Below are 26142 nucleotides of genomic sequence, written 5' to 3' on the forward strand. Positions count from 1 at the left end.
GGGCCTGGTGGTGATAAAATCACTCAGCATTTGCTTGTCTGTAAAGGATTTTATTTCTCCTTCACTTATGAAACTTAGTTTGGCTGGATATGAAATTCTGGGTTGACAATTCTTTTCTTTAAGTGTGTTGAATATTGGCCCCCACTGTCTTCTGGCTTGTGGAGTTTCTGCTGAGAGATCCACTGTTAGTCTGATGAGCTTCCCTTTGTGGGTAACCCGACCTTTCTCTCTGGCTGCCCTTAACATTTTTTCCTTCATTTCGACTTTGGTAAATCTGACAATTATGTGTCTTGGAGTTGCTCTTCTCGAGGAGTATCTTTGTGGCGTTCCCTGTATTTCCTGAATTTGAATGTTGGCCTGCCTTGCTAGGTTGGGGAAATTCTCCTGGATAATATCCTGCAGAGTGTTTTCCAACTTGGTTCCATTCTCCCCATCACTTTCAGGTACACCAATCAGATGTAGATTTGGTCTTTTCACATAGTTCCATATTTCTTGGAGGCTTTGTTCGTTTCTTTTTACTCTTTTTTCTCTAAACTTCTCTTCTAGCTTCATTTCATTCATTTGATCTTCAATCAGTGATACCCTTTCTTCCATTTGATTGAATCGGCTACTGAAGCTTGTGCATTCGTCACGTAGTTCTTGTGCTGTGGTTTTCAGTTCCATCAGGTCACTGAAGGACTTCTCTACACTGTTTATTCTAGTTAGCCATTCATCTAATCTTTTTTCAAGGTTTTTAGCTTCTTTGCATTGGATTTGAACTTCCTTCTTTAGCTTGGAGAAGTTTGATCGTCCGAAGCCTTCTTCTCTCAACTCGTCAAAGTCATTCTTCATCCAGCTTTGTTCCGTTGCTGGAGAGGAGCTGCGTTCCTTTGGAGGTGGAGAGGTGCTCTGATTTTTAGAATTTTCGGCTTTCCTGCTTTGTTTTTTTCCCCATATTTGTGGTTTTATCTACCTTTGGTCTTTGATGATGGTGACGTACAGATGGGGTTTTGGTGTGACTGTCCTTCCTGTTTGTTAGTTTTCCTTCTAACAGTCAGGACCCTCAGCTGCAGGTCTGTTGGAGTTTGCTGGAGGTTCACTCCAGACCCTGTTCACCTGGGTATCAGCAGCGGAGGCTGCAGAACAGCGAATATTGCTGAACAGCAAATGTTGCTGCCTGATCGTTCCTCTGGAAGCTTCCTCTCAGAGGGGTACCTGGACATGTGAGATGTCAGTCTGCCCCTACTGGGGGATGCCTCCCAATTAGGCTACTCGGGGGTCAGGGACCAACTTGAGGAGGCAGTCCATCCGTTCTGAGATCTCAAACTCTGTGCTGGGAGAACCACTACTCTCTTCCAAGCTGTCAGACAGGGACATTTAAGTCTGCAGAGGTTTCTGCTGCCTTTTGTTCAGTTATGCCCTACCCCCAGAGGTGGAATCTACAGAGGCAGGCAGGCCTCCTTGAGCTGTGGTGGGCTCCACCCAGTTTCAGCTTCCCAGAGGCTTTGTTTACCTACTTAAGCCTCAGCAATGGCGGGCACCCCTCCCCCAGCCTTGCTGCTGCTGCAGTTAGATCTCCGACTGCTGTGCTAGCAATGAGCAGGGCTCCATGGGCAAGGAACCCTCTGAGCCAGATGTGGAATATAATCTCCTGGTGTGTCGTTTGCTAAGACCGTTGGAAAAGTGCAGTATTAAGGTGGGAGTGATCCTATTTTCCAGGTGCCCTTTGTTACTGCTTCCCTTGGCTAAGAAAGGGAATTCCCTGACCCCTTGCGCTTCCCAGGTGAGGCGATGCCTCACCCTGCTTCAGCTCACGCTGGGTGGGCTGCATCCACTGTCTTGCCCCCACTGTCCAACAAGCCCCACTGAGATGAACCCAGTACCTCAGTTGGAAATGCAGAAATCACCTGACTTCTGCATCACTCACACTAGGAGCTGTAGCCTGGAGCTGTTCCTAGTCAGCCATCTTGGAGCCACCCTCGGGATCATAGTTTTTTTTTTTCAACTCAGCTTTATTGAAATGTCACAAAGCATAAAAATGCACAGATTTTAAGTGTCAAATGTGATGAATTTTGATACATGCAAACATTTGTATAAACACTACTTTAGTCAAGAAATGTAAAATTTCTATCACCTAAGAAAGTTCCCTCTGTGCCCCTTTGCAGTCAGTCCTCCCAGAGGCAGCCATGTTGTCTAATTTCTGTCACCATAGACTGCTCTAGAACTGCATATAAGTGATATCAGGCTGGTCAAGGTAGCTCATACCTATAATCTCAGCACTTTGGGAAGCCAAGGTGGGAGGATCACTTGAGGCCGGGAGTTTGAGACTGTAACAAGACCCCATCTCCACAAAAAATACAAAAATTAACCAGACATGATAGCAATACTCCAGCTACTTGGAGTGCTGAGGCAGGAGGATTCCTTGGGCTCAGGCGTTTGAAGCCATAGTGAACCATGATTATGCCATTGCACTCCGGCCTGAGTAACAGAGTGAGAACCTGTCTCATAAATAAATAAATAATAAATACATGAATAAATAAATAAGTGATATGTGCTTTGATGCCTAACATCTTTTGCTCAATAGATTTTTGAAAAAATTTTTTGTCATTGTGAGTATCAATAGTTCGTTTTTATTCCTGGAATAGTATTCCATTGTATGAATATACAACAATTTGTTTGTTAACTTGATAGAATTTTTGTTTTCGGCTTTGGGCTGTAATAAACAAAGTTTCCATAAACATTTTTGTGCAAGTGTTTTTGTGGATATTTGTATTCATTTATCTGGGAGAGGAATGGCTGGGCTGTTTGATATGTGTATATTTAACTTAAACTTTTCTAAGTGGTGATCCTATTTCATACTGCCACCAGTTATGTATGAGAGTTACAGTTACTGTAACTGAACCAAGTTGCACATTTACAAAAATTAGCACGTCTTCACTAATGTGATATAGTTTTTCTACTTTTAACCATTCTAGTGGGTATATAATAGTATCTTACTTGGTTTTAATTTACATTTATCTGGATAACTAATGATGTTGGTCACAGATTAGGGTGCTGTTTGGCCATTTGTGTATTCCCTTTTGTGAAGTGTCCAAGCTTTTTGCCCATTTTTAAACTGAATTGTCTTTTTGTTATTGATTTGTAGGAGATCTTTATGTTTTTCATACAAGTCCCTGAGAATATTTTCAACCAGTATGGTTTGTCTTTCCATTTTCTTTTTTCTCTAGAGTCTCACTCTGTCACCAGAATATAAGTTTCACAAGTGCAGAGATTTTCATCTTTTTGTTTACTAATGGCACGTGTCACTCAGTGGCATGATCACAGCGCACTGCAGTCTTGACTTCCTGTGCTCAAGAATTCCTCCAGCCTCACCCTCCTGAGTAATTGGGACTACTGGCATGCGCAACCACACCCAGCTAATTTTTTTCTATATTTTGAAGAGATGGGATCTCACTATGTTGCTTAGGCTGGTCTCGAATTCCTGGGGTGAAGCAATTCTCTCACATCAGCTTCCCAAAGTGTGGGGGTTACAGTTGTGAGCCACTGCACCCAGCCTCCATTTTCTTAATAGTGCCTTTTGATGAGTAGAAGTTTTAAGTTTTGATTAATACCAGTTATCTTTTTTTCTTTTTCAGTTTATGATTTTTTTTGCCCTAGCTGAGAAACCTCTGTTTATCCTCAGGTAGCAAAGTTATTCGGTCTTGTCTTGTCTTGTCTTGTCTTGTCTTTTCTTTTGAGACAGGGTCTCGCTTTGTTGCTCAGGCTGGAGTGCAGTAGCGCAATCTTGGTTCATTGCAACCTCTGCCTCCTGGGTTCAAGCAATTCTCATGCCTCAGCCCCCCGAGTAGCTGGGACTACAGACTTGCACTACTACACCTGGCTAATTTTTGTATTTTTAGTAGAGACGGGGTTTCACCATGTTGGCCCGGCTTGTCTCAAACCGCTGACCTCAGGTAATCCTCCTGCCTTGGGTTCCCAAAGTTCTGGAATTACTGGCGTGAGCCACTGTGCCTGGTGTATTTTCTTCTAGAAAATTTTGGTTTCAGTTTTTATGTTTATGTTAATGATCCATTTCCAATTTGATTTCATTTATGCATGTTACACTTACTCTTAATTCATGGAACAAATATTTATTGAGCACAGTCTCAGTACCTGCCACTATTTAAGGTACTGGTGTTCATTAGTAAACAAAAAAATGAAAATCTCTGCACTTGTGAATCGTATATTCTGGGGAAGTGACAAAAAATAAACTGATAAGTAAATTATAGAGCATGATGAAAGTTGATAAAGGACCATGGTGGAGGGAACATGATAAGGTAAAGTAAGGGGGTGGTGAGGTTTCTGGTTTTAAGAAGAAGTAAAAATAGGCCTCAATGAGAATATTTCATTTAAAAAATGACTTGGGGTGGGGTTGTGCATGATCAGTAGCTGCAACACTAGAAAGATGGCAGAGCAAGAGCAAAGAAAAATCCCTTTAGGTCCAGAAAATCTCCTGAAAAAGAGGAAGGTTTTTCAAGCCCTCAAAGCCACTCAGGCAAAGCAGGCCCTTTTGGCAAAGAAAGAGCAGAGGAAAGGAAAAAGGCTCAGGTTTAAGTGACTGGAATCATTCCTACATGATTCCTGAAGGCAGAAATGTGACAAGGTGCATCTCAGATGACTAGAAGTGAGACCTCATGCCTTGGAATTGCCTGATAAACATTCCATGGCCTTTGTTGTGCACTTCGAAAGGATTAATGGCATGCGTTTACTGGTGGAGAGAACTATTGTAAGACTTCGCCTGAAGAAAATTTTTAGTGGTGTTTTTGTAAATTAAGTCAACCCCCAGAACCTAAAAATGCTGCTTATATTGGAAACTTATGTGACCTGGGGGTTTCTAAATCTGAAGTCTTTGTGGGAACTCATTTTGAAACATGGACAAGCCAAGGTAAAGAGTAAGACCATCCCTCTGACAGACAACGCAGTGATTGAGGAGCACCTGGAGAAGTTTGGTGTCGTTTTCTTGGAAGACCTCATTCGTGAAATTGCCTTCCCAGTGAAGTATTTCCAGGAGATCTCATGATTCTTGTGCCCTTTCCACCTTTTGGTGACCCGTCATGCTCAGGCTGAAGTGTGGTAGTGTGATCTTGGCTATATACATCCACTATATACCAAAAATATAGTGGGCTTCCTCAAGGAGATGGGCTCACATGGCTATCAGGGTGAATGCATCCGTCAGCTCATCTGCCAGCTGAACAAGACCCAGAATATTTGAAAGCACAGTGCAGTGGAAGCATGTGTTTTTGCTTTTGGGGGAATTATTATCAGGTATCTTTAGAGAATATTATTCCTTGCCTTATCTTCAAAAATTAGAAACGAAGAGTCAAAGAAAATACCGTAGCTTATGTTCATGGCAAGCATCTCTCATCACAGTCCAGTTCTAAGGAAAAATTCCAGTGTTTTCTATATTGGTTGCCGCCTCATCAGAAATCAGCACATGCCATAGAAGAAGGAGTCCTGCTTTGTTGCATTTTCTATCCTAGGGTTTAATGTTGGTAAATGAGTAACTCAAGCATTTGTACAAGGCTCCCTAAGACTCCTGCAGCAATGGACCAAGCCCAGGGACATAATTTAATCTGGAGAGTCTGGGGGCCTTGTTTTGAAAAGACTTGAAATACACATAAGAAGAAAGGCACACAAATAAATGTTCAGTTGTCCAAAAAAAAAAAGACTTGAAGATGAGGGAGTAGCCATTCAGATACCTGGGAGAAGAGTGTTCTGCGTAGAGAAAACAGCCAGTGCAAAGTCCTTAGGGTGGGAGCGTGTCTGGCATGTCCCAGGAAACAGCCAGAAGGCCAGTTAGTACAGGATAACAATGGACAAGTTTACAGGGATATGGGAGGGTAGATTGTTTAAACTTTTATAGGACATTGTTAAGATTTTAGCTCTTTGAGTGACATGAGAAGCCATTTGAGAGTTCCATATACTTAATATACATTTTAAAACAGCACATATGTACTCCTGAATATCACTTAGATATTTCATAGTATTGATTCTTTAGGTGTCTGTTTAATAGGTGTGGAAGCATTTTTTTTCCCTCATAGGCATACTTAATATTATGATGGTTTTGTTATTTCAGAAAGATCCAGATTACCTGAAGCTATGGTTGGACACTTTTGTTTCTAGCTATGAACAATTTTTAGACGTTGACTTTGAAAAGCTGCCTACCAGGTATGTAGAAACACTAATTTGTTACCCTTGGATGAGTTTTTCATTTTTGGCACAAAGATTTCATTGATGACATACTAGAAGGATGGCAATAATGTTACCCTCTTGATATTCATGAATAACCCTATTCTCATAGAGACATAGCTAATTGATGACAGTAGTCTTTCTTGATGATGCTAGACCTGGCTTCTAGAAAACTCTGCTTTTCTAGGACACTACCAACTGGTGTCCTGTAACACACTTCATTTCTGACACTAACTACCAGATCCCACAAGTTAAGGGCACAGTCCTCCATAAGACTGCTTTCACTTCAGACATCAGCCACTACAAGTCTTGGGGATCACCCACACTTCAGACCAACTGGCTATAAATTCAGGGTTCTCACACCCTGAATTTGTTGTTTTCCGTAACAACAAATTTTCAGAGCACTGAAAGCACTATACTTATGATTACGGCTTTATCGTAATGAATACACATAGGACAAGGTGTGAAAGGGTCCGGAGGCAAAGCTTCCACACCCTCTCCCCATGGAGTCAAGGTGTATTGCCCTTCCTGAACATCAGTGTGTTCACTAATCAGGAAACTGTTCAAGTTTTGGGTGTCCAGAGTTTTATTGGAGTCTCATTACATAATGGATTATGTGATTGAGCTCAATCTCCCTCTTCCTAGGAGTATAAGCAGTGGTGAGGCTGAAAATTCCAGCCCTCTAATTAATGCTTGGTCTTTCTTTTTTTTTTTTTTTTGAGATGGAGTGTTGCTGTGTCACCAGGCTGTGCAGTGGCATGATCTTGGCTCACTGTAATGTCCACCTCCTAGGTTCAAGCAATTCTCCTGCCTCAGCCTCCTGAGTAGCTGGGACTACAGGCACGTACCACCACGCCTGGCTAATTTTTGTGTTTTTAGTAGAGACATGGTTTCACCATATTGGCCAGTATGATCTCTATCTCTTGACCTCATGATCCACCTGCCTTGGACTCCCAAAGTGCTGGGATTATAGGTGTGAGCCACCACACCTGGCCAATGCTTGATCTTTCTGATAGGAGCAACCTTCTGTTGAAACTAAGGGCTTACCTTGAGTCACTTCATTTGCATAGACTCAGATGTAATCCAGAGGGCTTATTATAAATAACAGAAGACATTCTGAATATCACTCAGAAAATCTCAAGGGTTTTTGAAGCTATGTGCCAGAAAAGTGGTACAAAGACCAGATATACATTCTTTATTATACAATAGGCATGTGAGTTGAAACTTATTTTCATTCCTGGCCTTACTGTAGGACCTTAGAATACATCTTAGAGAAGATGAAGTGTTTAGATTTTTAGAAACTAGATTTAAAAATCATAAAATGGAAAAATTCAAATTTGTGGAAAAATACTACTGAAAGTACAAATCTTTCATTTTTCTACCCACCACCATTCCCACTTTCATACCATTTCCCAGGCCCACTTTTCAGATAAAGTTTTTTCTACATCTTAAGCTATCTTGAAGGTCTAATAGTTGTTCAGTAAGAGAGATTGGCTGGGGTAAAATGCAAGAAAAATGGGGAGAGGCATCTAGCCACAAAAGGAGTGCCAGTTTAAGATAAGTGTTGGCCAGGTGCAGTGGCCACATCTGTAGTCCCAGCACTTTGGGAGGCTGAGGCGGGCAGATTACTTGAGCCTAAGAGTTTGAGACCAGTCTGGCAACATGGTGAAACCCCATTTCTACAAAAAATTAAAAATGGTGGTGTGTGCCTGTAGTCCCAGTTACTTGGGAGGCAGAGGTGGGAGAATTGATTTGGCCCAGACAGTTGAGGCTGCAGTGTGCTGTGATTGTGCTACTGCACTCCAGCCTGGGTGACAGAGTGAGACCCTGTCTCAAAAAAGAAAAAATGTGTTGAGGAGAGAAGGGAGGAATGGATGGTGGTTGATGATGAGAAATAGTGTCTGGAGAATTAAATCTTAAAGGAGGAAAAGTGTTTGCATTTTGGGAATAGAGGTAGGCAATCAGAGGTAATAAAGGAGAATTGAGTCTAGAGAATCAAAAAGGGGCCAGATCATGAGGTACTATGCATGCAATACAAATGGACTTTGACTTTTTTGTTGTTGTTATGGAAAATAAGAGTGCTGCTGAAAAATGTTCTGTGTGGAGTGTCTTGATCGAGTTTGTGTTTCAAAGTCACTTTAGTGGCTGGTGGAGAGCGTTGAGACTGTAGGCAAGGAGCCTAGTTAAGAGGTAATTGTGATAATCCAGAGTCATTGCTAGAGCTTTGGACCGAGATATTCAACTCAAGTAAGGATGTGAGTGTACTAAAAAAAGACTAGGACTTCATTATTTATAAATCCAGTTTCAGATGTCTTCCTCATTAGAATATTATTCATGTTAGGTTTTTAAAGGTTGAGGAGTATTAATCTTGACCTTTTCTCAAAATAAAATTATTTATTGCTAATTTTTACCAATAAAATAATATGATTTGTGCTTAGAAGTACTTCTGTTTTAATAATTTACAACTTGCTTTAAATCATGGAGCTAATAATTTTACAGAGTTAGGATTTGAGCCTTTAAATGTTTGGAATATTGGAATGCAGGCTTCTAAAGTTTCTAAGGTGCAGTTGTTATCCATACATTATGCATGTCTCCTTTCTTGGGACATTGTTTCCAAAAACATTATGTAGACTTATATTGCCACTGTGTTTAAAGTAGCATGAAGAACGCCAAGAGCATTGCTGCATTTGTGATATAATTTGTTTACTTAATATTGTGGTTCCTGTTTTTGTCAAAAAACTGAACCATGAATTTAATTTTTCTAATAGAAAACATTCAAATTTTTAAGTACATGCCGTATACAAGATATTTTATGAAATTAGTCAAATCACCTTGAAGATAAGAGACACATGGCTAATCCTCATGTAAAGTAAACTGACCTTACAAAATTCATAATGTAAAGCAGAGATGGCTTTTACTAGAATAGTAATAGTTCAAAAGCCTTTGAACTTCAACCTAGACTGCTTCCTGTAGTAGACACAGACAACCATTGGTTTACAGTAGACGTTCAATAGCCAAACAGAGGAGTGGAACAGAATTGTGGAATTTGGGAAACTGCAACAAAAGAAGCATAGAATTTTGAACAGTAAAGTCCTAGAGGTGGGAAAATGCTTCCAAGTCCTTAAATGCTCATAACGTTAGGAACATGGCCAAAAATTTCAACTTTATTTATAAGGCATGTTCAACCAAGCCCCAATTTTATAATTTAAAAAAAATCTTTCTTAGGAGCTAATTTTTGTCCTCTTTAGTCATTTTTAGAAGCTTATTTTTTGACTTTATTTATTAAAGACAATGTGCATATAGAGAATGGGAACTTTTAAATAAGTAGGATAAAATATTGGAAAATTGAATATTTTCTTTCTTGTTGACATATGTTTTTGGAAAAGTGAGGAGGAATAGCTTTGCTTAATTTTGAAAATTGGTTATATCTGAATCTTTGTTTATTATTTTTAGATTACATCTTTTTAGCCCTTTAGCAGGAAAAAAAATATTTGTATATATATGTTAATGAGAGATTTTCTGATACCACCTATAAATAAGAGAATGAAAGAATCCAAAGCTACAAGTGAAATGGTGCCCCAACTAAAATGAAATATTTGTAACTGGGTTATAGAATTTGGCATTCCTTATATTATGCTTTGTGGCTTATTTTTGGTGTAATTTAATTACACTCAGGTGTTCATTTTATTTTATTTTATTTATTTATTTTTTTTGAGACACAGTCTCGCTCTGTTGCCCAGGCTGCAGTGCAGTGGCCGGATCTCAGCTCACTACAAGCTCCGCCTCCCGGGTTTACACCATTCTCCTGCCTCAGCCTCTTGAGGAACTGGGACTACAGGCGCCCGCCACCTCGCCCGGCTAGTTTTTTGTTTTTTTTTTAGTAGATACGGGATTTCACCGTGTCAGCCAGGATGGTCTCTATCTCCTGACCTCGTGATCCACCCGTCTTGGCCTCCCAAAGTGCTGGGATTACAGGCTTGAGCCACCGCGCCCGGCCTGCTGTTCATTTTATAAAACACTTTCTTAATTTATGTTGTAGGATGGTTCAGAAAGAGGCTAACTATATTCTACATGTGACTACTGGTTATGTGCTTCAGATTTTTCTGCTTATAGTTAATTAAACAGCCTTTTACTCAATGTGAAAATACTAGCAATACTTCATATTAAGCATAAGCTGAAGAAGAGATGGCTATAAAGTATAATTGTCATTTAATCATAGGCATGCTTTAGGGAGCTCTGTTCAGATTCAGGCATTTTTCTTAAAGGGATAGGAAATTAGTATACAGTGGCTTATGGAAAGATTCTGAGGTTTTAGTGATAGCATGTTTAAAATATATTATATTTTTATAGACCTTTCTATATTTCACAGCTGAAAATGCATATTGACCTTCTGGTTTCAGACCCCTGTAAAATAGGGCAGGTGATACTCAAATTTTATAGGTTGGGCACAATGCTCAAGCCTATAATCCCAGCCCTTTGGAAGGCCAAGGTGGGAGGATAGTTTGAGTCCAGGACCAGCCTGGACAGTATAGCAAGACCCTGTCTCTTAAAAAAAATTGTGGCTTACAGAACTGGAAACTTTTTTTTTTTTTTTTAAGAACAACAGTAGATATTTATTTATTTATTTGAGACGGAGTGTCACTCTGTTGCCCAGGCTGGAGTGCAGTGGCCCCATCTCGGCTCACTGCAACCTCCACCTCCTGGGTTCACACCATTCTCCTGCCTCAGCCTCCCAAGTAGCTGGGACTACAGGCGCCCGCCACCACGCTTGGCTAATTTTTTTTGTATTTTTAGTAGAGACGGGGTTTCACCATGTTAGCCAGGATGGTCTCCATCTCCTGACATCAGGTGATCCACCCGCCTCGGCCTCCCAAAGTGCTCACAGGCGTGAGCCACTGTGCCTGGCCAACAACAACAGTAGATATTTACTGTTCACAGTTGTGGAAGCTGGGAAGTCTAAGATTAAGACACCAGCATATTTGATGTCTGGTAAGGGCCTGTCCTCTGTTTCTTGCTGTGTCCTTACATAGCAGAGGGATGAATACCGTGTCCTCACACAGAGGAAGGAGCAGGGCAGCTCCCTTCACTCTCTTTATAATCCCATGCATGAGGGCAGAGCCTTCATGACTTATCACTTCCTAAATGCCTCACCTCTTCATACTATTATTGCACTGGGGGTTAGCTTACAACATACGAAATTTGGGGGAATACCAGCATTCAGACCACAGCAGATTCACATAGAAAGCTCTGCCATTCCTTAAAAAGTAGACATGAATGTCGCACACGGTGGCTCATGCCTGTAATGCCAGCACTTTGGGAGGCTGAGGCAGGCAGACCACCTGAGGTCGGGAGTTCGAGACCAGCCTGACCAACATGGAGAAACTCCGTCTCTACTAAAAACACAAAATTAGCGGGCGTGGTGGCAAGGCTGACCAACATGGAGAAACCCTGTTTCTACTAAAAATACAAAATTAGTGGGTGTGGTGGCACGTGCCTGTAATCTCAGCTATGCGGCAGGCTGAGGCAGCAGACTCGCTTGAACGCAGGAGGCGGAGGTTGCAGTGAGCTGAAATTGTGCCATTGCGCCTCCGGCCTGGGCAACAAGAGTGAAACTCCATCTCAAAAAAAAACAACACAAAAAACACAAGTAGACATGTAGTTGCCTGTAGAAGTATTGGCAACCACCTGTCATGTACTGGCAACCCACATGAGAATGGGTATTTTCTCATTCATGTTTGAAATTTTGTTTATTTTGTATCTGTTTTATTAAAATATTAACAGAATGTTAAATATTGGTAGAACATCCTACTTGTGTGATTACTTGCAGTTTTTAGATGAATTCTAAGATGTTGGCCCCTTCAGTTGTGTTTCTACTATCCTTCTCCTTAGGTCAATCTCTTCAGGTCTTCCACAAGTCTTTTGGACTTGCCAGGATATTTCCTGTCTCTCATTTCCCTGGAAATATTAACCTCTCTCTGCAGGTCCCTCTACTGTAATGTCTTCTGTGGCAGCACAGGAATTGTCTACCCATTCAGGTTAGCAACAATTTTTAAGTATGGTATAAAAATCTCTTTGAACACTCTGTAATGGTGAGAGAAGTTGCAGTCACAATTTTCTATTTCTTTCTATTTATTATTATTATTATTTTTTGAGAGATGGTCTTTCTGTGTCGACCAGGCTGAAGTGCAGTGGCATGATCATAGCTCACTGCAACCTCGAACTCCTGGGTTCAAGCGATCCTCCTACCTCAGCCTCCAAGTAGCTGGGACCACAGATATGTACCACTATACCTGGTTAATTTTTTTTTTCTTTTCCCCAGTGGAGATGAAGTCTTGCTATGTTGCCGAGCCAATTTTCTGTTTCTTAGGTGATTTGGCATAGGTTTCAACCAGGTACAGACCTCAGGCCAGAAACAAGATTGTAAGAAATACTGCGTTTTTTTCATTATCTGTGGCTCAACATGCCTTGACTCTAAGCCTACATCTTTCAGGCTGGTAAGATATCCATGCTTTCTTTGGGCTGGGCACGGTGGCTCACGCCTGTAATCTTAACACTTTGGAAGGCCAAGGTGGGTGGATCACGAAGTCAAGAGATTGAGACCATCCTGGCCAACATGGTGAAACCCTGTCTCTGTGAAAAATACAAAAATTAGGTGGGTGTGGTGGCACATGCCTGTAATCCCAGCTACTCGGGAGCCTGAGGCATGAGAATCCGTTGAACCTAGGAGGTGGAGGTTGCAGTGAGCTGAGTCCAGCCTGGCGACACAGTGAGACTCCATCTCAAAAAAAAAAAAAGATATCCATGTTTTGTTATGCTTTGGATTTTCTGCCATCCCTAGAGATGATAGGGTTTTATTTAGTGCCACTGATTTTTGTTGGGGAGGGAGGAGGTATTCTCTGGTTTTGGTTGTGTGACCACAGGAGTGACCTTCCCTATATCTCTTGTGCTTATCTGCATAGCCCACTTAAAACCAGCTCCTCTTGGAACACAGATATATTATTTTATGAGGTTGGGTACTTCAGTGTCCATGAGGAACTTCAAAGGTTAAATGATCAGCTGTATGTTACAGAGGTGAGATTTAGTACCCATGCCTTTAGACTTTGAATCCAGGTATGGGTTTTTATTATGAAAGAAACACCAGAGGAACCACTCATGTCTGATGTTGGCATTTGCCCTTAAAGAACCATATGGTCTTACATGGAAACCATTTGTCACAAAATATTGATCTATTACTTTTTAAAGTCTTCTGTTGATGCCCATGCTCAGAGCTCTACATTTCCTTTTTTTTTTTTTTTTTAATACCCTTTTATCTCTCTTCTTTCCTTTTGCTGGTTATCTTTTCTCCCTCTTCTGATCATATGGCTTGGGGAGTCTATACTAAACAATGATGTTCAGTAAAGCAGTTGACAAATTTTTTTTTTTTTTTTTGAGACGGGGTCTCACTCTGTCACCCAGGCTGGAGTACAGTGGCACAATCTCGGCTCACTGCAACCTCCACCTCCTGGGTTCAAGCGATTCTTCTGTCTCAGCCTCCTGAGTAGCTGGGACAGGTGCGCCACCACGCCCGGCTAATTTTTTGTATTTTTAGTAGAGATGGGGTTTCACCATGTTGGCCAGGCTAGTATTGAGCTCCTAACCTCATGATCCGCCCGCCTCGGCCTCCCAAAGTGCTGGGATTATAGGTGTGAGCCACCGCACCTGGCCAACAGTTGACAGATACTAAACTAGTTATGTAGATACTTCATTTTTATTTTACAGTTATTGTTTCTTTTAGAAATGGTATGCACACTGCTATACACAGTATTTAGTATACATAGTATTTCTAAGTGGAACATAAATTAATTTATTCTAAATATTTTCATTAAAAATAGTACAATTAAAGATATCAAATAGTCTCTCTGTCGCTCTCTTTAGTAAGCCTCTTCTGAAATAAGAAAAACCACTCTGCTCTAATAATCTTGTAGTTACTAATCATCTGGTGGTGTGTTGCAGACAAGAAAGCACAGAGTATCGGGAATGAATAAAAGAGCTTCTTTAGGATTTGGGCTGAAAATGAAGTTCATTTAAATGCCAGAGATTTTCTTCTTACATTTCAACAGGCTTCTTATTTTTTTCCCTTTCTGTTTTAGGGTAGATGATATGCCTCCAGGAATATCGCTGCTTCCTGATAATATTCTGCAGGTTCTGAGGATCCAGCTGCTACAGTGTGTTCAGAAAATGGCAGATGGTTTAGAGGAACAACAGCAAGCCTTGTCAATTTTGCTTGTCAAGTTCTTCATTATTCTTTGCAGGTATCTAGTAGATAAAATAAGCTAGTTTTCACTCATAGGTGGGAGTTGAACAGTGAGAACACATGGAGATGAGGAGGGGAACATCACACACTGGGCCTTTCGGTGGGTGGGGTGCTAGCGGAGGGATAACATTAGGAGAAATATCTAATGTAGATGATGGGTTGATGGGTGTAGCAAACCACCATGGCACATGTATACCTATGTAACAAACCTGCACATTCTGCACACGTATCCTAGAACTTAAAGTATAATAAATTAAGTAAATAAAAAAGAAAAAAGAAGCTAATTATCTGTTTTAAAATAATTGTTACGTTACCAAAATAATAATTAATTTTATTTCTTATTAATGATGTTTGTAGTTCATATGGAACTTTAAAGAGTAAGTGCGCTTTTTGCAATAGGCTTTTGGTTTGTTAGTATGTTGGAAGTCCTTTTAGTTACTATACCTAGTTATAGTGACATTAGCCAAGATTTTAAAAAATTATACTAAAGTCAATGACAGTTTTTCTTCAGCAAGAAATTACTATACCAGTATTTTTCTTATGGTTCTCACCTGTAAATGTATATGCATTTTTATTACTCTCTGTTATTTGTGAAAATAAATCAGATATTTCATTTTATCATTTTACCAAATAAAGTGTAATTATCCTATAAGTTTTCTTTTTTTTTTTTTCAGAGTTTTTAAAGAGCACTTTTTTTTTTTTTTTTAAATTATGCTTTAAGTTCTAGGGTACATGTGCATAACGTGCAGGTTTGTTACATATGTATACTTGTGCCATGTTGGTGTGCTGCACCCATCAACTCGTCAGCACCCATCAATTCGTCATTTATATCAGGTATTACTCCCAGTGCAATCCCTCCCCCCTCCCCCCTCCCCATGATAGGCCCCGACGTGTGATGTTCCCCTTCCCGAGTCCAAGTGATCTCATTGTTCAGTTCCCACCTATGAGTGAGAACATGCGGTGTTTGGTTTTCTGTTCTTGTGATAGTTTGCTAAGAATGATGGTTTCTAGCTGCATACATGTCCCTACAAAGGACGCAAACTCATCCTTTTTTATGGCTGCATAATATTCCATGGTGTATATGTGCCACATTTTCTTAATCCAGTCTGTCACAGATGGACATTTGGGTTGATTCCAAGTCTTTGCTATTGTGAATAGTGCCGCAATAAACATACGTGTGCATGTGTCTTTATAGCAGCATGATTTATAATCCTTTGGGTATATACCCAGTAGTGGGATGGCTGGGTCATATGGTACATCTAGTTCTAGATCCTTGAGGAATTGCCATACTGTTTTCCTCAATGGTTGAACTAGTTTACAATCCCACCAACAGTGTAAAAGTGTTCCTATTTCTCCACATCCTCTCCAGCACCTGTTGTTTCCTGACTTTTTAATGATTGCCATTCTAACTGGTGTGAGATGGTATCTCATTATGGTTTTGATTTGTATTTCTCTGATGGCCAGTGATGATGAACATTTTTTCATGTGTCTGTTGGCTGTATGAATGTCTTCTTTTGAGAAATGTCTGTTCATATCCTTTGCCCACTTTTGGATGGGGTTGTTTGTTTTTTTCTTGTAAATTTGTTTGAGTTCTTTGTAGGTTCTGGATATTAGCTCTTTGTCAGATGAGTAGATTGCAAAAATTTTCTCCCATTCTGTAGGTTGCCTGTTGACTCTGATGGTAGTTTCTTTTGCTGTGCAGAAGCTCTTTAGTTTAATGAGATCCCATTTGTCAATTTTGGCTTCTGCTGCCGTGTTTTAGATTCTTTTGGTGTTTTAGACATGAAGTCCTTGCCCATGCCTATGTCCTGAATGGTACTACCTAGGTTTTCTTCTAGGGTTTTTATGGTATTAGGTCTAACATTTAAGTCTCTAATCCATCTTGAATTAATCTTCGTATAAGGAGTAAGCAAAGGATCCAGTTTCAGCTTTCTACTTATGACTAGCCAATTTTCCCAGCACCATTTATTAAATAGGGAATCCTTTCCCCATTTCTTGTTTCTCTCAGGTTTGTCAAAGATCAGATGGCTGTAGATGTGTGGTATTATTTCTGAGGACTCTGTTCTGTTCCATTGGTCTATATCTCTGTTTTGGTACCAGTACCATGCTCTTTTGGTTACTGTAGCCTTGTAGTATAGTTTGAAGTCAGGTAGCGTGACGCCTCCAGCTTTGTCCTTTTGACTTAGGATTGTCTTGGCAATGCGGGCTCTTTTTTGGTTCCATATGAACTTTAAAACCGTTTTTTCCAATTCTGTGAAGAAACTCATTGGTAGCTTGATGGGGATGGCATTGAATCTATAAATAACCTTGGGCAGTATGGCCATTTTCACGATATTGATTCTTCCTATCCATGAGCGTGGAATGTTCTTCCATTTGTTTGTATCCTCTTTTATTTCACTGAGCAGTGGTTTGTAGTTCTCCTTGAAGAGGTCCTTCACATCCCTTGTAAGTTGGATTCCTAGGTATTTTATTCTCTTTGAAGCAATTGTGAATGGAAGTTCATTCCTGATTTGGCTCTCTGTTTGTCTGTTACTGGTGTATAAGAATGCTTGTGATTTTTGCACATTAATTTTGTATCCTGAGACTTTGCTGAAGTTGCTTATCAGCTTAAGGAGATTTTGGGCTGAGACAGTGGGGTTTTCTGAATATACAATCATGTCATCTGCAAACAGGGACAGTTTGACTTCTTCTTTTCCTAACTGAATACCCTTGATTTCTTTCTCTTGCCTGATTGCCCTAGCCAGAACTTCCAACACTATGTTGAATAGGAGTGGTGAGAGAGGGCATCCCTGTCTTGTGCCACTTTTCAAAGGGAATTTTTCCAGTTTTTGCCCATTCAGTATGATATTGGCTGTGGGTTTGTCATAAATAGCTCTTATTATTTTGAGGTACGTTCCATCAATACCGAATTTATTGAGCGTTTTTAGCATGAAGGGCTGTTGAATTTTGTCAAAAGCCTTTTCTGCATCTATTGAGATAATCGTGTGGTTCTTGTCTTTGGTTCTGTTTATATGCTGGATTACGTTTATTGATTTGCGAATGTTGAACCAGCCTTGCATCCCAGGGATGAAGCCCACTTGATCATGGTGGATAAGCTTTTTGATGTGCTGCTGAATCCGGTTTGCCAGTATTTTATTGAGGATTTTTGCATCGATGTTCATCAGGGATATTGGTCTAAAATTCTCTTTTTTTTTGTTGTGTCTCTGCCAGGCTTTCGTATCAGGATGATATTGGCCTCATAAAATGAGTTAGGGAGGATTCCCTCTTTTTCTATTAATTGGAATAGTTTCAGAAGGAATGGTACCAGCTCCTCCTTGTACCTCTGGTAGAATTCAGCTGTGAATCCATCTGGTCCTGGACTTTTTTTGGTGGGTAGGCTATTAATTATTGCCTCAATTTCAGAGCCTGCTATTGGTCTATTCAGGGGTTCAACTTCTTCCTGGTTTAGTCTTGGAAGAGTGTAAGTGTCCAGGAAATTATCCATTTCTTCTAGATTTTCTAGTTGATTTGCGTAGAGGTGTTTATAGTATTCTCTGATGGTAGTTTCTATTTCTGTGGGGTCGGTGGTGATATCCCCTTTATCATTTTTTATTGCGTCTATTTGTTTCTTCTCTCTTTTCTTCTTTATTAGTCTTGCTAGCGGTCTGTCAATTTTGTTGATCTTTTCAAAAAACCAACTCCTGGATTCATTGATTTTTTGGAGGGTTTTTTGTGTCTCTATCTCCTTCAGTTCTGCTTTGATCTTAGTTATTTCTTGCCTTTTGCTAGCTTTTGAATGTGTTTGCTCTTGCCACTCTAGTTCTTTTAATTGTGATGTTAGAGTGTCAATTTTAGATCTTTCCAGCTTTCTCTTGTGGGCATTTAGTGCTGTAAATTTCCCTCTACACACTGCTTTAAATGTGTCCCAGAGATTCTGGTATGTTGTATCTTTGTTCTCATTGGTTTCAAAGAACATCTTTATTTCTGCCTTCATTTCGTTATGTACCCAGTAGTCATTCAGGAGCAGGTTGTTCAGTTTCCATGTAGTTGAGTGGTTTTGATTGAGTTTCTTAGTCCTGAGTTCTAGTTTGATTGCACTGTGGTCTGACAGACAGTTTGTTATAATTTCTGTTCTTCTACATTTGCTGAGGAGTGCTTTACTTCCAATTATGTGATCAATTTTGGAATAAGTGCGATGTGGTGCTGAGAAGAATGTATATTCTGTTGATTTGGGGTGGAGAGTTCTATAGATGTCTATTAGGTCCGCTTGGTGCAGAGATTAGTTCAATTCCTGGATATCCTTGTTAACTTTCTGTCTCGTTGATCTGTCTAATGTTGACAGTGGAGTGTTGAAGTCTCCCATTATTATTGTATGGGAGTCTAAGTCTCTTTGTAAGTCTCTAAGGACTTGCTTTATGAATCTGGGTGCTCCTGTATTGGGTGCATATATATTTAGGAGAGTTAGCTCTTCCTGTTGAATTGATCCCTTTACCATTATGTAATGGCCTTCTTTGTCTCTTTTGATCTTTGATGGTTTAAAGTCTGTTTTATCAGAGACTAGGATTGCAACCCCTGCTTTTTTTTGTTCTCCATTTGCTTGGTAGATCTTCCTCCATCCCTTTATTTTGAGCCTATGATGTCTCTGCATGTGAGATGGGTCTCCTGAATACAGCAGACTGATGGGTCTTGACTCTTTATCCAGTTTGCCAGTCTGTGTCTTTTAATTGGAGCATTTAGTCCATTTACATTTAAGGTTAATATTGTTATGTGTGAACTTGATCCTGCCAGTATGATATTAACTGGTTATTTTGCTCATTAGTTGATGCAGTTTCTTCCTAGCCTCGATGGTCTTTACATTTTGGCATGTTTTTGCCATGGCTGGTACCGGTTGTTCCTTTCCATGTTTAGTGCTTCCTTCAGGGTCTCTTGTAAGGCAGGCCTGGTGGTGACAAAATCTCTAAGCATTTGCTTATCTGTAAAGGATTTTATTTCTCCTTCACTTATGAAACTTAGTTTGGCTGGATATGAAATTCTGGGTTGAAAATTCTTTTCTTTTTTTTTTTTTTTTTTTTTTAATTCTTTTCTTTAAGAATGTTGAATATTGGCCCCCACTCTCTTCTGGCTTGTAGAGTTTCTGCCGAGAGGTCTGCTGTTAGTCTGATGGGCTTCCCTTTGTGGGTAACCCGACCTTTCTCTCTGGCTGCCCTTAAGATTTTTTCCTTCATTTCAACTTTGGTGAATCTGGCAATTATGTGTCTTGGAGTTCCTCTTCTCGAGGAGTATCTTTGTGGTGTTCTGTGTATTTCCTGAATTTGAATGTTGGCCTGCCCTACTAGGTTGGGGATGTTCTCCTGGATGATATCCTGAAGAGTGTTTTCCAACTTGGTTCCATTTTCCCCCTCACTTTCAGGCACCCCAATCAGACGTAGATTTGGTCTTTTTACATAATCCCATACTTCTTGCAGGCTTTGTTCATTTCTTTTTCTTCTTTTTTCTTTTGGTTTCTCTTCTCGCTTCATTTCATTCATTTGATCCTCAATCGCTGATACTCTTTCTTCCAGTTGATCGAGTCGGTTACTGAAGCTTGTGGATTTGTCATGTATTTCTCGTGTCATGGTTTTCATCTCCGTCATTTCGTTTATGACCTTCTCTGCATTAATTATTCTAGCTATCAATTCTTCCACTCTTTTTTCAAGATTTTTAGTTTCTTTGAGCTGGGTACGTAATTCCTCCTTTAGCTCTGAGAAGCTTGATGGACTGAAGCCTTCTTGTCTCATCTCGTCAAAGTCATTCTCTGACCATCTTTGATCCGTTGCTGGCGATGAGCTGCGCTCCTTTGCAGGGGGAGATGCGCTCTTATTTTTTGAATTTCCAGCTTTTCTGCCCTGCTTTTTCCCCATCTTTGTGGTTTTATCTGCCTCTGGTCTTTGATGATGGTGACGTACTGATGGGGTTTTGGTGTAGGTGTCCTTCCTGTTTGATAGTTTTCCTTCTAACAGTCAGGCCCCTCAGCTGTAGGTCTGTTGGAGATTGCTTGAGGTCCACTCCAGACCCTGTTTGCCTGGGTATCAGCAGCAGAGGTTGCAGAAGATAGAATATTGCTGAACAGCGAGTGTACCTGTCTGATTCTTACTTTGGAAGCTTCCTCTCAGGGGTGTACTCCACCCTGTGAGGTGTGGGGTGTCAGACTGCCCCTAGTGGGGGATGTCTCCCAGTTTGGGTTCTCAGGGGTCAGGGACCCACTTGAGCAGGCAGTCTGTCCGTTCTCAGATCTCAACCTCCGTGTTGGGAGATCCACTGCTCTCTTCAAAGCTGTCAGACAGAGTCGTTTGCGTCTGCACAGGTTTCTGCTGCTTTTTTGTTGTTGTTGTTTAGCTGTGCCCTGTCCCCAGAGGTGGAGTCTACAGAGACAGGCAGGTTTCCTTGAGCTGCTGTGAGCTCCTCCCAGTTGGAGCTTCCCAGCGGCTTTGTTTACCTACTTAAGCCTCAGCAATGGCGGGCGCCCCTCCCCCAGCCTCGCTGCTGCCCTGCGGTTAGATCGCAGACTGCTGTGCTAGCAATGAGGGAGGCTCTGTGGCTGTGGGACCCTCCTGGCCAGGTGTGGGTATAATCTCCTGGTGTGCCCGTTTGCTTAAAGCGCAGTATTGGGGTGGGAGTTACCTGATTTTCCAGGTGTTGTGTGTCTCAGTTCCCCTGGCTAGGAAAAGGGATTCCCTTCCCCCTTGCGCTTCCCAGGTGAGGCGATGCCTCGCCCTGCTTCAGCTCTCGCTGGTCCGGCTTCAGCGGCTGACCAGCACTGATTGTCCGGCACTCCCTAGTGAGATGACCCCAGTACCTCAGTTGAAAATGCAGAAATCACCAGTCTTCTGTGTCGCTCGCGCTGGGAGTTGGAGACTGGAGCTGTTCCTATTTGGCCATGTTGCTCCGCCCGCTTCTATCCTATAAGTTTTTATATTTCCCACATTTATAAATTAGGTCTGTGGTGCTTACATTTTGTTATGCATAAATAACAACAAGGAAGCTTCGTAGAATATAGAGCTTGAGCCTTGCTTGTGGAAATTCTGTTTCAACAGTGATCAAAATCTGGATTTTTCAAGCATTCCACATTCATCTGCATATGAGAATTCAAGAACCATTGGTTTAGGGGCATCTGCATATAAGAATTCAAGAACCATTGGTTTAATTGGTTCATATTCCTCTTGAAACCTATCTTCATTTCGGAAGCCACATTCTATATCTTTAAATCTATTTTCTTTTTGGACGCCACTTTCTATAACATACATTATTTGTTTTATAAATATTTTATAATTAATTAGTAGATGAATAGGGACTGAATTTTCCTCTTAGTCACCTTTGGCTTAATTTCTCATTGCCTTTGAAGGAATTATGGAATGACTGAGCAATAATTTCTAAAACATTTCGCCCTAATTTAGGCTCTCACAGAGCCTTAGACATGTTTTTATTTTTGTGTTTTTCCTCATCCTTAAAATTTAGAAGCATAATACAAGAATTATAAGGGTTGAAGGATGCAGCTGGGTACGGTGGCTCACACCTGTAATCCCAGCACTTTGGGAGGCCGAGGAGGTGTATCACTTGAGGTCAGGAGTTCGAGACCAGCTTAGCCAACATGGTGAAACCCCGTCTCTCCAAAAAAATACAAAAATTAGCCAGGCGTGGTGGCGGGTGCCTGAAATCCCAGCTACTCAGGAGGCTGAGAGGCAGGAGAATTGCTTGAACCTGGGAGGCGGAGGTTTCAGTGAGCCGAGATCGTGCCATTGCACTTCAGCCTGGGTGACAGAGCGAGACTCTTCTCAAAAAAAAAAAAAAAAAAAGGTTAAAGGAAAAGGGTTTATTCAGGTTGTAAGACATAAGTTGATCTCTGATAATTTGCTATATTTTCCTGCTAGCTACCTACTACAATTTTGCTGAAATCAAAAATCCTACAGATATTTGTTGTAAATTCATTATATTGAGATTTTGGTAATAGAGGGAAGCACTGGAATGCTCAACACATTTTTTGTTTGAAAAAAATGTTTTGGGTAGGAGATAGTTTCTGATTATAAATTTAATGTTTAATAGCTACCAGTCACAGAACATGTTTCTATTTCCAGAGACCTCACTTTACTTTTTCAAAGCTCCTTTTAAAAACTTTAATACACTTCATGTTTTAGAGCCGTTTTTATATAAATCTAGAATTCCCGCATACTCCTTTCCCTTACCCCTCAGTTTCCTCTATTATTAATATCTCACATTAGTATGATACATTTATCATAGCTGATGAACCAGTTTTTATATATTATTAACTAAGGTCCATATGCATATTAGGGTTCACTATTTGTGTTGTATAGTTTCTTGGGTTTTGACTAATTTATATTGTCATATATAAATTTGACATAATTCATCATTATAGGATCATATAGAATAGTTTCCGTACACTAAAAACGGCCTGTGCTCCACATATTCATTCCTTACACACCCACACACACATACACACACACCCCAGCCCACTTCCCGCCCCAACCTCTGGCAACCACTGCTTTTTTTTTTTTTTTTTCTCATAAGTATACCAAATGTTACAGGTCTCATTGTCACCACTGCAATATATGTACTGTGATGGAAGCATAGCCTCTGTCTCAATTTAGCCACGTTAACTTTTTTGGACACCATGATCAACAGTACCCATTCTCATCTAGAATGAGGCTTAACCACTGATATTTTAATGGTGTCTTTAGTTTTGCTTTCACCAGAGTGTCATAATTAGAATCATACAGAATGTAGCCTTTTCAGACTGGCTTCCTTCACTTAGTAATATGCATTTAAGGGTCCTGCATGACTTTTCTTTGTTTGTTTGTTTGTTTGTTAGACAAGGTCTTACTCTGTCAACTACACTGGAGTGCAGTGGCTTGATAAGGGCTCTTTGCATCCTTGACCTCCCGGTCTCATTATCTTTCCACCTCAGCCTCTGAGTAGCTGAGACTACAGGTACATACTGCCATGCCCAGTTATTATTACTATTATTATTTTGTATTTTTTGTAGAGAAGGAGTTTCGCCATGTTGCCGAAGCTGGTCTCAAACTCCAGGGCTCAAGTGATTCTTCTGCCTTGATCAAACGGGGACTATAGGCATGAGCCACTGCACCTGACCCTCCTCCATGTCTTTTTGTAGCTTGATAGCCCATTTATTTTTGTCACAGAATAATACTCTACTTATGGACATACCACAGTTTGTTTATTCATTCCCCTGTTGCAGGACATCTTGGTTGCTTCCAGTTTTTGACAGTCATGAATAAAGCTGCTACAAACATCTGTGTGCAGATTTTGCATACACATAACTTTTGAACTCATTTAGGTAAATACTGAGCAATATTATTGCTGTGTCATATGGTAAGCTTATGTTTAGCTTTGTCAGTGCAAAATTGTCTTCCAAAATGGCTATACCATTTTGCATTCCCACCAACAATGAATGAGAGTTCCTGTTGCTCTCCATGGTTTCCAGTATTGGATTATACTGTTCTTTTAGATTTTAGTCGTTTTAATAGGTGTTTGTAGTATCTCATTGTTTTAATTTGCAATTTCCTAATGACAAAAGATGTTCACCATCTTTTCATATGGCTATATACCATTTGTATCTTCTTTGTTAAAGTGTCTATTTAGATCTTTTGCTCATTTTTAAAAATTGGGTTGTTTTCTTATTAAGTTTTAAGACATCTTTGACTGTTTTGAGATGTAATTCCTTTATCAGTTATCTGGGTTTTTTTTTTTTTTTTTTGTGGTTGTCATTGTTGTTTTGAGACAGGTTTTTACTCTGTTGCCCAGGTGCAGTGAGTTCTGTTGCCTGAGGTGCAGTGGCGTGATCATAGCTCACTGCATCCTCAAGTTATCCTCCTACTTCAGTACCCCGCACCCCAAGTAATTGGGACCACAGGTACATGCCACCATACTTGGCTGATGTTTTTTTATTTTTTATTTTTTGTAGAGATGAGGTCTCGCTATATTGCCCAGGCTGGTCTGTAACTCCTGGGCTCAAGCGATCCTCCCACCTCAACCTCCCAAAATATTGGGATTACAGGCATGAGCCACTGTGTCTGGCACGTATCTGGTTTGTAAATATTTTTTGATAGTCTGTGACTTGTCTTTTTATTCTTTTAATAGTGTTTTGCAAAGCAGAAGTTTTTAATTTTAATGAAGTTTGACTTAACTTTTTTCTTTCATGGATTATGCTTTTTTAAAAAAATTGAGACAGAGTCTTGCTCCATCACCCAGGCTGGAGTGTACATGATCACATGGCTCACTACAGCCTCAATCTCCCTGGCTCAAGTGATCTTCCCACCTCAACCTTCTGAGTAGCTGGGAGGCACACCACCATGTCTGGCCAATTGTTTAAAAAAAAATTATTGTCCTGCTGGCTGGCCTGTAATCCCAGCACTTTGAGAGGCTGAGGCAAGCCGATCATTTGAGGTCAGGACTTCCAGACCAGCCTGGCCTTTCTACTAAAAATACAAAAATTAGCTAGGAATGGCGCCACACAATTGTAATCCCAGCTACTTGGGAGGCTGAGGCGGGAGAATTGCTTTAACCCAGGAGGCGGAGTTTGCAGTGAGCCGAGATCACGCCATGGCACTCCAGCCTGGGTGACAGAGCGAGACTCCGTCTCAAAAAAAAAAAAAAAAAAAAAAATTTTTTTAAATTACTGTCTTGCTATGTTGCCCAGGCTAGTCTCGAATTCCTGGGCTCATGCAATCCTCCTGCCTCTGCCTCTCAAAGTGTTGGGGTTACAGATAGGCATGAGCCACTACACCCAACCTCTTTTTCTTTTACTTTTGCTCATATTGTGGGTCTGTTTCTTTTGTGTATTGTTTCTTTTGATTTTCTTTTTTTCTTTTTTTTTTTTTTTTGAGACGGAGTCTCAAAAGCTGGAGTGCGGTGGCCGGATCTCAGCTCACTGCAAGCTCCGCCTCCCAGGTTCACGCCATTCTCCTGCCTCCGCCTCCCAAGTAGCTGGGACTACAGGCGCCCGCCTTGTCGCCCAGCTAGTTTTTTGTATTCTTTAGTAGAGACGGGGTTGCACCATATTAGCCAGGATGGTCTCAATCTCCTGACCTTGTGATCCGCCCATCTCGGCCTCCCAAAGTGCTGGGATTACAGGCTTGAGCCACCGCGCTCGGCCTGTTTCTTTTGATTTTCAAACTTGTGTTGCCTTCTCATGTGAGTTGTTATTTTTGAGTAAGTGTTGGTTATTATTTTTGAAAAATCGTAGAGATACTTTTAGGCTGGGGATACTACTGTCTTTCTTCTCAGTTAATGTACATTAGTTTTTGGAAAAGTAGGATCCCTCTAATACAGTGAATGATTAAGCTGACTTGGACTTAGTCTCTGTGACTACTAATCTATTTTCATTTCATCTTTACTTCTTGAGTGTTGCCTTTTGGGATCTTAAGCCACAGCCTTAGAGACAGTCATTTTCGCGCTCTGAATTCTAATTTTGTCCCTTTTGAGCACTGTGAGACTGTCAGATGCAATCAGCAGCTTCTCATTGTTTCGTCTACCCCTGTCAGGACTGGTAGAAGTCATTAGTGCAAAAATGGATCTAAATGCAGCTCTCATCTCTTTCTGTGTTTCTTTGTTCTGTATCTTGTATCTGTGATTTTTCACTTCCTTATTAA

General features: G+C 40.6%; 1 protein-coding gene, 1 non-coding gene and 1 pseudogene across 3 annotated transcripts in view; 2 read left to right on the forward strand and 1 right to left on the reverse strand.

The window, feature by feature from the left end:
* NBEAL1 (neurobeachin like 1) overlaps positions 1 to 26142 on the forward strand; it is a 218639-nt gene that overhangs the window by 26996 nt on the left and 165501 nt on the right. For both annotated transcript variants that reach the window (XM_030916927.1, XM_010352612.2), the window contains exons 3-4: positions 6095 to 6186; positions 14337 to 14498. In XM_030916927.1, coding sequence (XP_030772787.1) covers positions 6095 to 6186; positions 14337 to 14498 — 254 coding nt within the window. The remainder of the gene's footprint in view (positions 1 to 6094; positions 6187 to 14336; positions 14499 to 26142) is intronic.
* On the forward strand, positions 4397 to 5230 carry LOC115893246 (annotated as a pseudogene).
* Positions 23048 to 23181, reverse strand: LOC115893366. Its single transcript, XR_004053378.1, has one exon. It is a non-coding gene; the product is annotated as a small nucleolar RNA SNORA1 (small nucleolar RNA).

Source organism: Rhinopithecus roxellana, chromosome 14, assembly GCF_007565055.1.
Source record: "Rhinopithecus roxellana isolate Shanxi Qingling chromosome 14, ASM756505v1, whole genome shotgun sequence".
In the NCBI taxonomy this organism is placed as follows: domain Eukaryota; kingdom Metazoa; phylum Chordata; class Mammalia; order Primates; family Cercopithecidae; genus Rhinopithecus; species Rhinopithecus roxellana.